Source organism: Apostichopus japonicus, chromosome 8, assembly GCF_037975245.1.
Source record: "Apostichopus japonicus isolate 1M-3 chromosome 8, ASM3797524v1, whole genome shotgun sequence".
In the NCBI taxonomy this organism is placed as follows: domain Eukaryota; kingdom Metazoa; phylum Echinodermata; class Holothuroidea; order Aspidochirotida; family Stichopodidae; genus Apostichopus; species Apostichopus japonicus.
In genome coordinates this window covers 29,457,073-29,472,118 of record NC_092568.1, presented here as the reverse complement: position 1 = coordinate 29,472,118, position 15,046 = coordinate 29,457,073, and the positions used below count along the sequence as shown (strand labels likewise).

General features: G+C 38.1%; 1 protein-coding gene across 3 annotated transcripts in view; it reads right to left on the bottom strand.

Annotated features, from left to right (window-relative positions):
* Nucleotides 1-2,784: 2,784 nt before the first annotated feature.
* Nucleotides 2,785-15,046, bottom strand: part of LOC139971484 (HEAT repeat-containing protein 5B-like) — a 44,904-nt gene continuing 32,642 nt past the window's right edge. For all 3 annotated transcript variants that reach the window (XM_071978000.1, XM_071977999.1, XM_071977998.1), the window contains 15 exons: nt 13,758-13,925; nt 13,115-13,234; nt 12,333-12,461; nt 11,568-11,749; nt 10,950-11,018; nt 10,095-10,274; nt 8,889-9,357; nt 8,232-8,394; nt 7,643-7,752; nt 7,083-7,232; nt 6,529-6,651; nt 5,706-5,930; nt 5,307-5,458; nt 4,683-4,896; nt 2,785-3,909 (listed from right to left, as the gene is read on the bottom strand). In XM_071978000.1, the coding sequence (XP_071834101.1) occupies nt 3,578-3,909; nt 4,683-4,896; nt 5,307-5,458; nt 5,706-5,930; nt 6,529-6,651; nt 7,083-7,232; nt 7,643-7,752; nt 8,232-8,394; nt 8,889-9,357; nt 10,095-10,274; nt 10,950-11,018; nt 11,568-11,749; nt 12,333-12,461; nt 13,115-13,234; nt 13,758-13,925 (2,786 nt within the window). In that variant the 3' untranslated portion in view covers nt 2,785-3,577. The remainder of the gene's footprint in view (nt 3,910-4,682; nt 4,897-5,306; nt 5,459-5,705; nt 5,931-6,528; nt 6,652-7,082; nt 7,233-7,642; nt 7,753-8,231; nt 8,395-8,888; nt 9,358-10,094; nt 10,275-10,949; nt 11,019-11,567; nt 11,750-12,332; nt 12,462-13,114; nt 13,235-13,757; nt 13,926-15,046) is intronic.

Here is a 15,046-nt window from a genome sequence, read left to right as displayed (position 1 = left end):
AAGCTTTTAACCATACAGCGCCGTGCGACAAATTTCAGGACCAACTTCAAAAATAAATCGAACAAGACAGGCAACAAGATTATACGATACTCCATGAAATATCATTTATTAATATACAGTTTTATGACAGCTGATATTTACGATATCAAATACAGATAGCAGAAAATAACAGGGATATAATATAAACAAGGTAAATAAGTTAAATTTAGCAACAGAAAGCTTCACAAGCCAGGGGAGAAAAAAAAATTGTCACTTTTCATAACTTCATTTTGAAACTGTCCATAAATCATACTTTGTTAAATGTAACAATAAGAGTCTGACTATCATAAGAAAACAGTGATATTCTTGAAAGTCACAGACTGATGGCGATTCAGGACAATTTAGTTTGCTGGCTGGACTATATAACTTGCAACATATCCGATTTATTGAGAAGTATGGTAACCCTGCTGTTGCCACAGGCAATGTCAACATGTGCAGAAGACTACAAGAAAACAGATTTGTAGGGTTTTCTTTTTTCTTGTGGCAGAGCATAAATTTGTCTCATGTTTCAGTAACTGCTTTGATAGCTGCTGCCTTAATTGTGATAATGAGATTTGGATAAGTACTCAGAATCAGAACTAATCAGAAGACATGCCTAGAATCCATATTATGATTACCTTTGTTTAGGTTACACAATTGATAGACTGGTAGGTCATATTTATAATACCATGTTTTACATTCACTTTTTCTGAAGAAAAACTGTTCCAAGCGATGGAAATTTACTCATAGTTCCGGAGAAGTTTGTAATCAAATCTATGAACAAATTGATGGCACAAAGCAAGGATCAGGCCTTCATCCAGCTACATCTAGTAGATGAGTAGAGGCTATCCACTGCAAAGTGACAATACGTTGTATCTTCAGTGTGTAGGTCAATATAAGACAATGCCATTTAAAACTCTGGAATAAGTAATTGTTAAGTACAAGCTCATTGAAAGTGCAACATGTTGGCAACTGTGAGAATATATTAGCTTTTGTCAGTTAAGTTTTGACAAGTAGAATGATATAATAAAAAGAATGATAAAAAATACCCTCCCACCCCCCCCCCCCCCCCCAATGAAAAAGCCTTGTTTGTTAAAGGTACAGTTACTTGCCTTCAATCGTTATACTGACCTGATTTCAAATAATAAACATTTATGTAATCTTTCACTCCAAGATCAGCCATTTTCATGTTGTTAATTTTTTATTCTGTTTCTTTTTACAGTTTACATACAATCTAGGCAGCAAATATAGGAACAAGACTCTTACCAAACGTTTTGTTGAGGTGTCCTAGGAACTTGAATCATAAATTGAAAATTAAGGCATGAATCAAGGTATTAGATGTGAAGAAGTTAGTTTGACAATTCTGCTTTATAAAAAAACATCCATTTTAATTGTCTCTTACAGTACAAACAGCTCAATGTTGTTCATGTTGCAACAATACATGAATAGTAAAATTTCCATGTACTCACTTCAATTTTATTATATATTTCTTTATGAATTTAAACAATATTCCTGTTTTACGCTGCATCCAATCCGGTGTATGAAATTATCCTCAAATATTAAACCAAATAATAGAGATGTGTATAGTAGAGCTGGATAGTTTGAGCAAAACATTTAAAACTTACTCACGATGGGATGCACAGGACATATTTAGATCACAAGTAATGTACCTGTAACCTGAGAGTCGTATGTTAGGATGCTACACTTTGTAACAAGCACACAATTTCTACAAAGTATAAAACCCGAACAAATACTCTATTACAAATGTAACCAAACCACTGGTTTTTTTGTTTGTCTCAGTATGCATACAATAGGCAACCAAAATCGTATCTATTTTCTAGGTTTCGATATGGCAATGTTATTTCAGGATCAGCAATTTTGGAGATATTAATACTTATCACTTATACAAGTTTTCGTTATTGAATTCAGTTTTGTTTACGATTTTTGCGATTACTTTAATTCTAAACTTTAATTCTGCAAAGAAGAAATTTTTGCATAATTTTCATGAATTTCATTGATAACAAAAAAATATAATACTTCATCACATTTCATCAGATTTATTGAAGAAGAAAAATAGTTGTCGGATTTTTCACAGGAGAAAACAATTTTTTATACCAATAACTACATTCTTAATGTACCGCATCCTCTGATAAAATAATTTCTTGATACATGATCAAAGATTTTATTAGTCTCTCTCATACGACTGTCTCGTTTCATGTTTGTTGGCGTATCTTCCATTTATTCATGACATAAGTTGACTATTTCCAATCTAACTGAAGGGAACTTAGGGCTGACTAAAAACATTGAGAAATCATCTTCTTCTGATTAGTTTTGCATCCAGGTTTACTTCTTAATATTCCCTGCTATGTCTTTGGCAAGTTCACAGATAAAATTACAAAGCCAAAATATCGCGCACCAGTGCACTAAGTGAAAGGACTGGTTAAACTTACTTTACAGAAAAGGGGAAGGAAAAAAAAATTATAGTAATAATAATAAAAGAATTACTCTATAAACATCTGTTTGTTTATTAATTTACATCTTAATCAGATATACAATCTTGTCAATATTTTACACCTAAATAATTCTCTTTTTATTGTAAATTCGATTATGAGACAAGATTTAAAAAGTTGCAAGCATTGCATCCATCATACAGTAACTCCTCCTTCCCAAATTAACACCTTCCATCCTCCCCTCCCCCACAACCAAACCCTACCCTCCCTGCCCCACCCTACACCCACAACCCTCCCCTCCCTCCCCCACCCTACCCCCACAACCTAACGCTACCAACTCCTTACATTATCTTCTAACTAATGTTCCATGATAAAGTCAATCTTAATACACTATACGAGTCAGTAGCTGTTTGGTTTGCATGAAGATGTGCCCATACCATCAGTCTCTGGATGAAGCACTCTGTACCTAATTGGCTAACGCTAACCGATATCCCTTTTTTCTAATGCGATAACCGTACTGTTGAACCTTGCACGTATGACCTGATATTTCCCAAATAGAAACCATCTTGAGAGTTGCATAAGGCCAAAAATGTATTGTGACTTTATAAAAAAGAAAAGTTTCGAGTCATTATGAAATTGAAATTAATACTTTCATCGTAATATAAATGTTAATTCAGCACCGATGATGCATTATGAAATGAATCATCAAATGATGGAAGCTGTAGAGTTTTCTAACTCTCTTCTAACTAAACACAGACAGTTAATAAATCTCATAGCATTCAACATCTTTCCAATATCTTCTCTTCAATTAAGTAAATAATATCTCTCTCAAAGTTTTTGCCCATCATCCACCTCCCTCCCTGGCCCAAGTCCCCACACATTAGAAATTCAAAAATCTTACCACCTTGTGCGTACTTCAAGCGATCCTTGACACTTGGAAATAAATAATCGTAACTCTCCCTTCGCCAAAATGTAAATTGCCATGTTTTGATCTGAAATTTCATCAACACAGATCACTTTAGAGTTTAACCACCCTATTTGATCAACCACTTACACTCTTCAAAGAAAAAGGTAAATCCTGCATAATATTTTCCGTCCAGGAATGAGCCTCACCCGGTAAAGTTACTGAAGTCCATTTTAAGTTTGATGCTCGGGGCTGCGGGTAATGCCGACTTCTGTTGCTGTCGTAACTGTTGTTGCTGTTTAGCCTTCATGCTGGATGCGCTCTGGGCTCTAATAGCCGCCTCCAGTTTGTTCTTCAGGTCCGGGCTGGCCGTGATGACCGTCCTGAAAGCTAATTGGTACTGATGACCGATCTTAATCACCCTTTGAAGGACCTGATCGTGGAGAGCCCTGGCCTGTTTCGAGCAACCGGCGAGCTGCGAGCTCTCGACGATGCACGAGACCATAATGGGCAGGAGCAGGGTGAGAAGTTGGGCTTCTAGGTAGCAAGAACAGACAGACATTAGCAAATAAATATTATTTTATATTCATATTTCATAACAATGAAAGAATTTCAGGCTTTTGTTTTGTATGTTAGATAGAATTAACCATTACATGACTAGAAGGTTGGACTTAAAAAAAAAAAGGGGGGGGGAGAAAAAATGCAATTTACAGGGGATTTTGGAGGAGGTGGAAGGGAGAGGATTTGTTAAGTCTAGTTGCATCTCTTCTGTGAATTTGGGTTTTGACCTTTTGGGATGAAATAAATATGAGAAATACAACTTTAGTTAGGTATGTATTAAATTCCTATTTCATTACAAATAAAAAATCGACCTATTAAGGCAGCTAATATGTGTAATTAGCCAGTGACATGATTACATTTCATCAATTTTAATATGTTCTCAAGACTTTTCACCACATATTAGACAAAAAAAACTATAAATAAGGAATGACTAAATACAGGTAATTCCATCTTCTTGTTAACAATATTACTGCTATTAACCAGTAAATCACACTCAATCCCCCCAAAAATATGTTTTGAAAAATTCAAACTTGATCGGTATTTGTTTTGTTTCAAGTCTTTCTGCTTATTATTCAAATAGAACTCTACTCCATTGATCTACGAAGGAAAAACAGAAAAAACTGAAATTACAAGAGACAAAAAGTCTATAACAAACTCAAGATAATACGCTGCTTGGTAAGTGTCAAACTAGGATCTCTAAATGAACACAGAGTCTACGTTTAATCGATCCTCTGATCCTGGGTACTTACTGTGGGAATCGTCCGTCAGTGCTACCAGGATCTCTAAACTACGAATTCCTTCCAGTATAAGGGCTACCTCCTCCAGCGATTCTGGACTCCTACTAGTAATAGCTTGTAGGTGTTCCACCAGCTTGGGTCCGATGGCGTGAATGAACGGAGTAGAGATCTCCTGATGAGGACACTGGATGATTGTACAGACTGCCTGCAGACACTTCAGTTTAACCTGGAAATGATCAGTCAGGGATATTTCATTTTATATTTATGACAATTTTTTGTCAAAGACAACATTAGAAAGAGGTGGTTTTCGTGCCTGTCCAGATATAGTCAATATTTTAGTTCAGTAATTACTAACAGGGAAACCATTTACACAGCACCATAGTCAGTTATTAACCCCCCCCCCCCCCAAAAACAAAAAACAAAAACCCAAACAGAAACTGTCACTCCTTGTAAAGTGAAAAGAACAGAGACAATTTTGAAATGTAATTTTATTCAGCCTTCAGCCTCTTTCAATTGTAACTTAGACTCACAAAACTTGTATGATTTAAATACGGGAAAATAATGATGTGTAATTACTGATTACAACTGATAGGATGTGTAATTACTGATTACAACTGATTAGAGATAGCAACATACCATGACGTTTCCAGTCTGGAAGGAACTCTTGAACAGTTCGAGATTTTGCTCCAAGAGTTGAGGCACGCAGACTACTTCGGGTGGAGATGAAGCCACATATACTGCCACGGATAAAAGCACCGTACAAATGTCCATTCGTGGTCTATCCGGATCTGTTAAACAAAAATGGAAAATATTCCTTGTCTTGAGGATCTCATTCAAAGCGAGAGGATTTTATCTGAGGGAAGTTGTGGAATTGTACAATAATCAAGCCAATAGAACGTTAAAGGCAGGTTCGTTCCCAAAAAGGAAGAAAGGAATATAGGCTTATGGTGTGCTAAAGGATCTTGAAAGAAGGGCCACGAATTAAGTGAAATGCATATAGATTGAACTTTTGATTTGTCGCTACCATAAACCCACCTTCTTTGCCAAATTCAAGTAAAGTAGCCAGCGTGCTGCGTAGATACTTCAGCCAATCATCTGAGCAGCTACTCTCCAGGACAAACTTGGACGTAACCAGAGCCCTGAGGGCCTGGATGCAAGCGGTCACACAAGCAGAAACTTTTCCATCTGGGGATGTCTCGGCCGTCTCTCGGAGGACGTTGGTCGTCAGGAAGAGGATGGTTGGAAGAATAGATGTGGTTCCTAAGCAAAAGAGTGGAATGGTTTACTGTCATTTGATTCAGTATGACTGGTTTCTATTATATTTTCAAGAAGAAAATTGAAGAAGAACACCCTAATTTAAACGAATTTTTATTTCGATTTAAATTTATGCTTCAAGTAGAGGAATATCTACAAACGTCTAAATTTCATGCGCCCCTTTCCTATAATACTTTACATAATGCATTTAAGAAATGCAATCTCTTATTTTCGTAAAGACTTCATCAATCGTATAAATTATTTTCATGTTATGTTCCTTTATAATTTATGCAATGAAAGAATGTTGAAATTATAATTTATGCAACAAAAGGATGTTGAAATAAAATTTGGAAAAAAAAAAAATATGACTGGTTTTAGTTCATTCTGCAATTTCTGTGATGATTTTTGCCCTGGGGGCTCGATAGCTCTACCCTGCTTTGATGAGTGACATCCAGTTATGTAGGAATAAATGGCACGTCTTGGTCAGAACAACACAAAATAGAAACTGAACACAAAAATGTTAAGTCGACTCTGAGAACGGCATAGTCATCACATGACATCATTCATAAGAAAGATCAATTTGTTTCATCCACTTATTTGATACCTTTTGGTGAGCAAAGAGATGGCAATTCTGTCAAGGTTCCAATCGTCCCACAGATCACAGCACTGGCTTCCTCCGATAGACCGGCATTCTTAGAGTAATTCTGCATGGCTGCGTGACTGGTGACTGAAACATTAATACAAAATGGGTATGTTTACTGAGTCTAAAACTTGAAGCATTACACCGAAAAAGTGAACATTCAAAGAAATAAGTCCTGCTGATTGCAAATCAAACACAACACAGACGATACTAATGTGGTATTTGGTAATTTTTTTTAATTTTATTTATATTTTTTTGGCGGGGGGGGGGGGCTTTGGTCTAAATAGTCAGCATGGAAAAAATATCTAACCTTAATAAATGAACTGAATTTAGAATTTTACATGTGGTAGCAAAACCGCTAGAAATTATGTAACTTGACCATTGAATTCAAAATGACTTGTTACAACCATTTTCACTCACAAAACAGGTTATCACTTAACACGATTGGAGGTGTAACAGACATGGATGTCTGGAGCACAAAGTCAGTGATTTCATTAACTCAACAATATAATACTTACTGGAGGGGTTGAGGGCCGGTAACTGTCTGACCAGGAGGCATAGACATACCTCCAATGCTGCAAACACAACCGATTTACCGGGGGCGATCTCTCCGCTCTCGCCTCCTTCCCCGAAAGAGGACGAACTGGAACTATCGCTACTTGCAATTTCTGGAAGGCAAATAATGTTTTTGAAAGACTCAAAGGTTTGCCCAAAAATAATGATAGGGTTGTTGCAGAGAAACTGTGAAAAATAGTTAAAAGAGGCCATAAATATAGAAAACCTTCATAAATTAAGGAAGTAACTCTTAGACAATCAACAACCGGTTTAGTTACATTGCATGATGAAGTAATACGTACCTTTTGAATACCTACACGACTTCCCTCGGTGAGAGTCCATCTTAAACAGATGCATTAATAAACTGCAAAGCTTTTTTATCAATATTTATCAATAAGATAATCCAACTATGCAGCAAGGAGCGAACACATTTATCACTGATCTAAACCAAACAGTGTCTACTCTCGAAAAAAAATGATGAATTTTAGTTTTAAAGTATTCCTCATCCATCCCCGTTTCTTACCTTTTTCTTTACCCTGTCTCTCGAGGTCCTCCTGGATAGATCTGATGATCTGTCTCACCACGTTCACAACCTGAAGGTGTGTGCTGAGGGTCTCCCTGGTTAACAGTAATCTTAAGGAGAAAAAAAAAACAAAATAAAAAAACAATTAAATTAATATGTATTTCATTTAAAGTTTCAAATGGTAAATTCTGAAACAACAATATTTTTTAGATAAGAGAGGAGCAGTTCCCCTACAGAGGCTAATATCAATAACTCTTGCAAGTAGAAGTCTTCAATGTCTAGCCCCCCCCAACATCCCCACCCCTCTAATCCTGTCTTTTTCCACCTACCCACCTCACCTTTCACACAAATTGAAACAACAAACACAGAATCAGTTTAAAAAATTGCCCCTTACAACTGTTAATGTTGGCAACCAATTTGCCACCAATTTGAAAAATTATGTTTACAAAACCCAACCTATCCACATACAGTAAACCCCTTGGTTATCAGTACAACTTCTGGTCCCAATGTGTCTGGTATTTTACTGTACTGTAGTTAATGTCTACCCTTTGTCTTTTGAATATAGATGTGATGATTGTAAGAAGCATACCTGTGAAGGACATTCAGGAGTTCCATGGTGACAGCTTGATCCTTGGCCAACTGATTCCTTGGCCAAGGGGAGAGCAAGAGGGTCTGAAGGGCCTCCAGACAGTGTGTAACGTGCTCTATAGGGGCGGTAGTCCTGGGAGACGAGAGGGACTCGATACAAATACCTGCAAATAAATGTGACAACACAGAAATATGACAAAACAGATATATGATAAAATAGAAATATGAACAAACCAAATTATCTTATACCTTACAGAACGGGAGAACTTGTTTAAGACATCTAAAATTTGTACCCTCTGTGATGACTAGAACCTTGTATTATTTCAAAACTGTAATGCAAAGGACAGTAATGTTTGTTGTTCCTTATACTAGTAATGTTGGGAAGCTCAAAAGTTTAATCATTTTAGTGTTATTTCTTCAACCCATTCCTCATGTTGAAATATCTAGGCAGATAGAATAAATGTATGAAGAAAGACAACTAGTAGCTGAATAAAAAAGTCACAAAAAGAAATTTATCATGATTATGTTCTATTAATTCACTAGAAGTGAGCAATTTGTAATTCAAGAGCAGAACTCAGGAACTACTAACAATGATCATCTCTAGTCTTTTTATATTGTTGGTGGGAAAAGTCAAAACCTTTTCAAACTTGATAGTTACCTAAAACTAGATGAAAGTAGTCACTCTTTAGATCCTCTGGGCTCCTAGATTGTGTCTTTGGCATCATAGGGGCCAACATCCCCGGCAACAGCGGCCCACCAAATGCTGGGCTGCCATATTCCCCTTCGGCATTATCCTCAATGATGTCGAACCCACCGTTATTCAACCAGAGTGCTGCCGCGTATACGATGGGAGCCCACGCCTTTTGATAATGGGGCCTTGTGGTGGCTGTGGCCTCCGGATTGTAGAAGGCACCTCCGTCTGAGGGTAACTGGCCCTGGAAGTCGGGCGGTAGGGCCAGGAGGGCGTGGTCTCTCAGGGCTGCTAGCCAGTACCTGCTGAGGGGGCGTAACTCATTCTTGACCAGGGTGAGGAGATTATCTGAGGACCTGTAAGGGTCATCCAGCTCGTTGGTCTTGTTGTTGGATGGCTTGGCGGACAAATGCTGCTTCATGGCGACAACGTACACCTGCGAACAAGAGTAGAGATTCATATTTACTTCTAATCGGCAAGCTGGCAATAAGGAACACCATAGGAGCAAGAGAGAGAGAGACTACCAAAACATGAATGTCAAACAAATCTAGTAACATTATGCAACTAGGAAAGACATTATGCTGAGTTTGAGGAGACTCGTAAGTGACACCATTCCAACCAGTGAACTGATAAAAACTTCTGTATTGCCCTCAACTCCACTGTCCTCCTTTACCAGCTCCTCTGAAACACTCAATAATATGATGACAAGTACTTGATCTAGAGCATAATCAAATTTGTTTCATTTCCAGTTTGGAGTATTCACATGAAGGCAATATGGTCAGGTCATAGTTTGTGCATACGCAAAAGGTCTACTGTTACAACAAATCCCAACAATATATTCTAAGAGTGAAAAAAACTGTTGAACAAACTGCCCCTCTACTGCAAAAAGCCTGTGTAGGTAAATATGTAAGAGTACATCAAAGAATGTTGATGTAAAACTTTAATTTACACCCCTTTTCTCCAAAAGTTGTTTCAATTTCATTATCCTTGGGATGAATTTCAGTCCCTGCAGTTCCTACAAGAATAAGACATTCATTTCCCTGTTGGCTGACTAATGCATTGTCTTCAATGGTAAGTGCTGTCTAATATAATGCTGCTTTATACAAATACATTTGAGGGCATAAAAATATTAACAACAAAACAAGTAGAACATTGAGCTAAATTGTGACTGACCTCTGCCCAGGCTTTGATGACTGCTAATTTTTCCATGGTGGAGGCGCTCTCGCTGTAAAGCTGAACCGGCGCGCCCTTACCGACCTTTAACTTGGCCAACGAGGAGACTAGCAGCTGGTGGACCCTTTTGAGGTCGTTCAGGTCAATGGCAGCACCGGAACCAATCCACACACTAGAAACCTGACAAGAGATACCAACAGATAGTTAATACAATCTTAAAACAATTGTTATATTCAAGATGATTGAATAGTGAGTAAGTTACATGCAAATCCAACAGGTAAGATTACTTGTCACCCCAGAGGCGAGTCTTACTGCAAGAAAAATTGACTGAGCCGCACCTAACCAACGACCTGCTGCTGATTTCAAACCTTTGATTCCGAGGACTTTCGAGCAATAGGTGGGTGTACTTAATCTGTATTCACAAAACAGTTGATAATTAATGGGGATAATAGGCCTACCTGACAGCATCATTAGTGTCGATAAATTCCAAGCAGCTAGCTCGTTTTTGTGATGATGTAAAATAGATTGATTTTTTCTTTCTCTTGAGACATCTCATTGGCCGCAAAAAAAATCACTTGCGGACCGCATGTGGCCCAGGCGCCGTAGGTTGCCCAACCCAGCATAAAAGGATATCTCTAGGTTAAGGGTTGTTGTGTTACAGAAAAGATTGAAAACAACATTCTTCAGACCAGGTCAAAGCAATTTTTTATTCTTGCAAAAGTAACCTTGTAAACAAAGAGAGATGGTGAATAAAAAACCATCAAAAATGAAACAAAACAGAGAAGAAAATTGTCAGTTTCTTGAACTGTCACTTATCAAAAACTAAAATAATGTATAATCTGTGAATTAATTCACCTGACAGGCCATGGCTGTGACGTCAGATGGAGTATCGGCTGCAAATGCCGGCCTTAAAGCAGCCCCCACCTGAATGTGAAAGAAGACAAAATAGCTGGATAACTATATCCTTACACTCGATAATATTATAAATGTTACTGTATTACAAAGAAAGTGTAAGATAAAAAAAGAAAAAAAAGAAGTAAAATAAAGGAGAAAACAGGGCTTCATTTACAGTGTGTGGCCAGCATTAGGAATAACAACAACAATTTCACATTTGCTTTGTCCAATAATTCCTCACACGATCCATAACAAACTCAACTCTTCCTTATTTCTTCAATATATTTAACGGGCCTTCCACAGGGGATCTATCACAAAACCACAAATCATTGTCACCAATACAATAAACTATCCCTTGCATATAAGGGAGCCCCCCCCCCCAGGTATTTGGTCAGTTTCTGTTTATGACAAAAGAAGTTTAAGATTGTGATTTCACAATCACTGTTCATACAATACATAGTTGTGGGATGAATGACTGGGCTGGGGAGGGAGGGGGGTGGTGGGGTGGGGAGGTGAAGAGGCTAAAGAAAAATTTTTGCTCACTGTCTCCTTACACATCCTGAGTCAAAACCAACTTACCTGTGCTTGATATTGTTCAAGTATGAAATGACCCTCAAATTCTGGATCGGGGACTTTGGCAAACTTGTTGATGACTTCCTGGAGCAGCAAGAGGCCGGCATTCCTGAGTTGGGTGCTGTCGGATGTAGCGGCTATGAAAGCTATCCTGACCAGGTCTGAGAGATGTAGGACCAGGTAATTATCTGACGAAGAGGCAAGATACGCATGAATACACACCCCCATGAAGATCACAAAGTGACTGTGTGTACTTTTAACTTGAGCTGGCCACACGCCGCCCAATCGACACGACCTGAGTCGACCCGATCCCTGTGACATGGAAACTTGTTGATGCTTGGGAATGCGCATGTGACTAAAAATAGGACTGATTAAATATTTTGCCAGTTTTTATATACTTCAGATGTAGTGTTTCTCCTGGCAGGCACAGTCGACAGTGTGTATTGATTCATGGCCACAACTGCCAAGTGTTTAAATAAATTTAACCAATCACAGGGAAGTGATTTCACATGTGACCTCTGCCGTTAGCTGATAACCAATGGCTGTTTGCATTCATCGGTCATTCAGTGTGAGTGCATCAGTCATTAGATTGTGAGTCTTGATGACGAGATGAAACTAGGTCACCAGAGTTGAGTTGGGTCACATGCAGTCGGGGCACCAGCTGACTGACTTTACAAAACAACAAACCCCACTGGATGAAAGTTACTTTATCAACACCAGAAAACCAAAACTAAAAATAAAGAAGAAACTGATTGCATTTAGGCTGCTCACCTCTACCAGTTTTCCTTCTCATTTCTCTGGCCATAGCGAGATCAAAGTGAACGGTGTTTCCTTCACAGACTTGGATGACCCTTCGAACACTCTCGGCTGCAAAGACTCTAGTCGACCATCTTGGTGGAACTGAAAAAGTGAGGAAGGATTTACATCCAGTCATAACAAAAGGTCTCCACGATTTCTTTCAGAGGTTAATATAATCTCTTATGGTATAATTTATTAAGATGAGTGGTAAAAATACATATCTTAAGACTTACTAACAGTATGCTTCCTTTGGCATATGACAAATCATCCTATATAGTATTTAATTTATGATGTTATGAAGCCACATGTTCCCATAGGGGGGGGGGGGGGGGTTCTGACTTGTGTGTAGATGTGACTTTACATTGATGTGCGACTCAATAAGCAATTTTTTGGTACCTCATTTCTTTTGGACCATTTCACAGTTTGGAAAGTAATTCAGATGAATGCTTTGTGGTTGTAAAAAAAAAAAAAAAAAACACCTCACTATACTTAAACCAGCCAGGGCACAACCCAATGGCTTCCCAGACACTGATTTCAATGGATCACATGCCCACAAGCAAAGACAAAATAACATGAAATAATTATAAAAAAAGTAATGATTTCAAACAAAACCTTTGTTGCTAGGTACTAAAGATTACTTCCAATTACTAATGATTAAAATCAATTCTGAGCAAATAAAGACTGGAAAATGAAAGCCCAAGTCATAAATAATCCATAGCAAAACAAAACCATAAGATGACTGCCAGAAAGTTCACCTGTTGGATGGGTGATGACTTTCTCTCCTGTTTTGAAAGATACGTCATCATCATCTTCATCCTTCTCCTCCTTGTCCTCTGCCGTCTCTACTTCGGGACTGGGGTTAGCACTGCTAGAATCTAATAAAAAAAATAAAACAAAAAAAAACCCCTTTCAATCAAGAATTTTTGTTGTACGTTGCTCTGTCTGCAAAAAAATCCACAAGAGGAGGGTTGAAACAGGGAAATGTAAGGTTGCACTATGTCCTTTCTAAGACGGTAGGGAGCAAAAATGGCTAGCCAGTTGGGTCTTAAAAGAGAAACAGGGGTAGAATGAAGGTGATAGTGTTGGGGGTGAGGCCAGGGAAGGTAACAGTATTCAGAATCACCAGACTGAACTAGTCTTCTTAAGTAGACATGCATAATGAACCTGGAGGCTGTTTCAAGATGGTTTCAAATTTAATACTTTTGTTACAAATTTTTAAAATGATGTGCCTCAAATAAAGAACTGTACAAATATTCTTCTTTCAAGATTTACTACAGAGCAGTGCTGTTCTAGAAACGACCAGAAGTCCTCCATGTTTGAGAGAATCTGGACAAATTTACCCAACAAAAGGTACATACCTGTCTTTCTTAAAACTGATAACATTAAAATTGGACCAACCTGTTGAAGCAGAGAGAACGACTTTACAAAGAGAGAGCCATCTGGCTAGTTCTCCGGCAGCGAGCTCCTGTAACATACTGGTCAGGGTGTCATGGATGGATGACCTTAGCTTTGTGTCATTCTCTCGGTCCAACATGGCAAACAGAGCTCCTTCTAATCCACTTTCCGCTAAAGGAGAAAAAAATACCTTTATTCAGTTTTTTATCGAGTAACATATATATGTCTGACCATGAACTCAAAACGCTTTAGTAAATGCCAGAAAGATCTGGGCTGTTTTTCCTCTGGCTGCTTACCTGAAATATATTTTAGACATTTTCTCATATTCGTCGCATCTTTGCGACACACTGTGGAATACAGACAGCACACTGTAGAAGACTAGTTTATAATCTAAAGAACTTGTTACTGGTAGGTATTTGTGGTGTGTTTTCTGTTTTAGACACACCTTACTGTTTGCATCAGCCAGGGTGATGCCAGAGTAACTGACTTATTGATGAAACTAAGGGACTAGTTGCCTCTTACTATTTGTGGTGCTTGGTCTATTTTTGAGTAACATCTTTACTCAGTGCTATAGCCAGGGCCATTTAACTTACTTGTTACAATTAGCTGTGTGTGGTCTCTTTGGGTTACATCTTTACTCAGTGCTATAGCCAGGGTCATTTAACTTACTTGTTACAATTAGCTGTGTGTGGTCTATATTTGGTCACATCTTTACTCAGTGCTATAGCCAGGGCCATTTAACTTACTTGTTACAATTAGCTGTGTGTGGTCTCTTTGGGTTACATCTTTACTCAGTGCTATAGCCAGGGTCATTTAACTTACTTGTTACAATTAGCTGTGTGTGGTCTATATTTGGTCACATCTTTACTCAGTGCTAAAGCCAGGGTCATTTAACTTACTTGTTACAATTAGCTGTGTGTGGTCTATATTTGGTCACATCTTTACTCAGTGCTATAGCCAGGGCCATTTAACTTACTTGTTACAATTAGCTGCGTGTGGTCTGTTTGGGTTACATCTTTATGCAGTGCTATAGCAAGGGTCATTTAACTTACTTGTTACAATTAGCTGTGTGTGGTCTGTTTGGGTTACATCTTTACTGTCCACAGCCAGGGCCATTTAACTTACTTGTTACAATTAGCTGTGTGTGGTCTGTGTGGGTTACATCTTTACTGTCCACAGCCAGGGTCATTTAACTTACTTGTTACAATTAGCTGTGTGTGGTCTCTTTGGGTTACATCTTTACTGTCCACAGCCAGGGTCATTTAACTTACTTGTTACAATTAGCTGTGTGT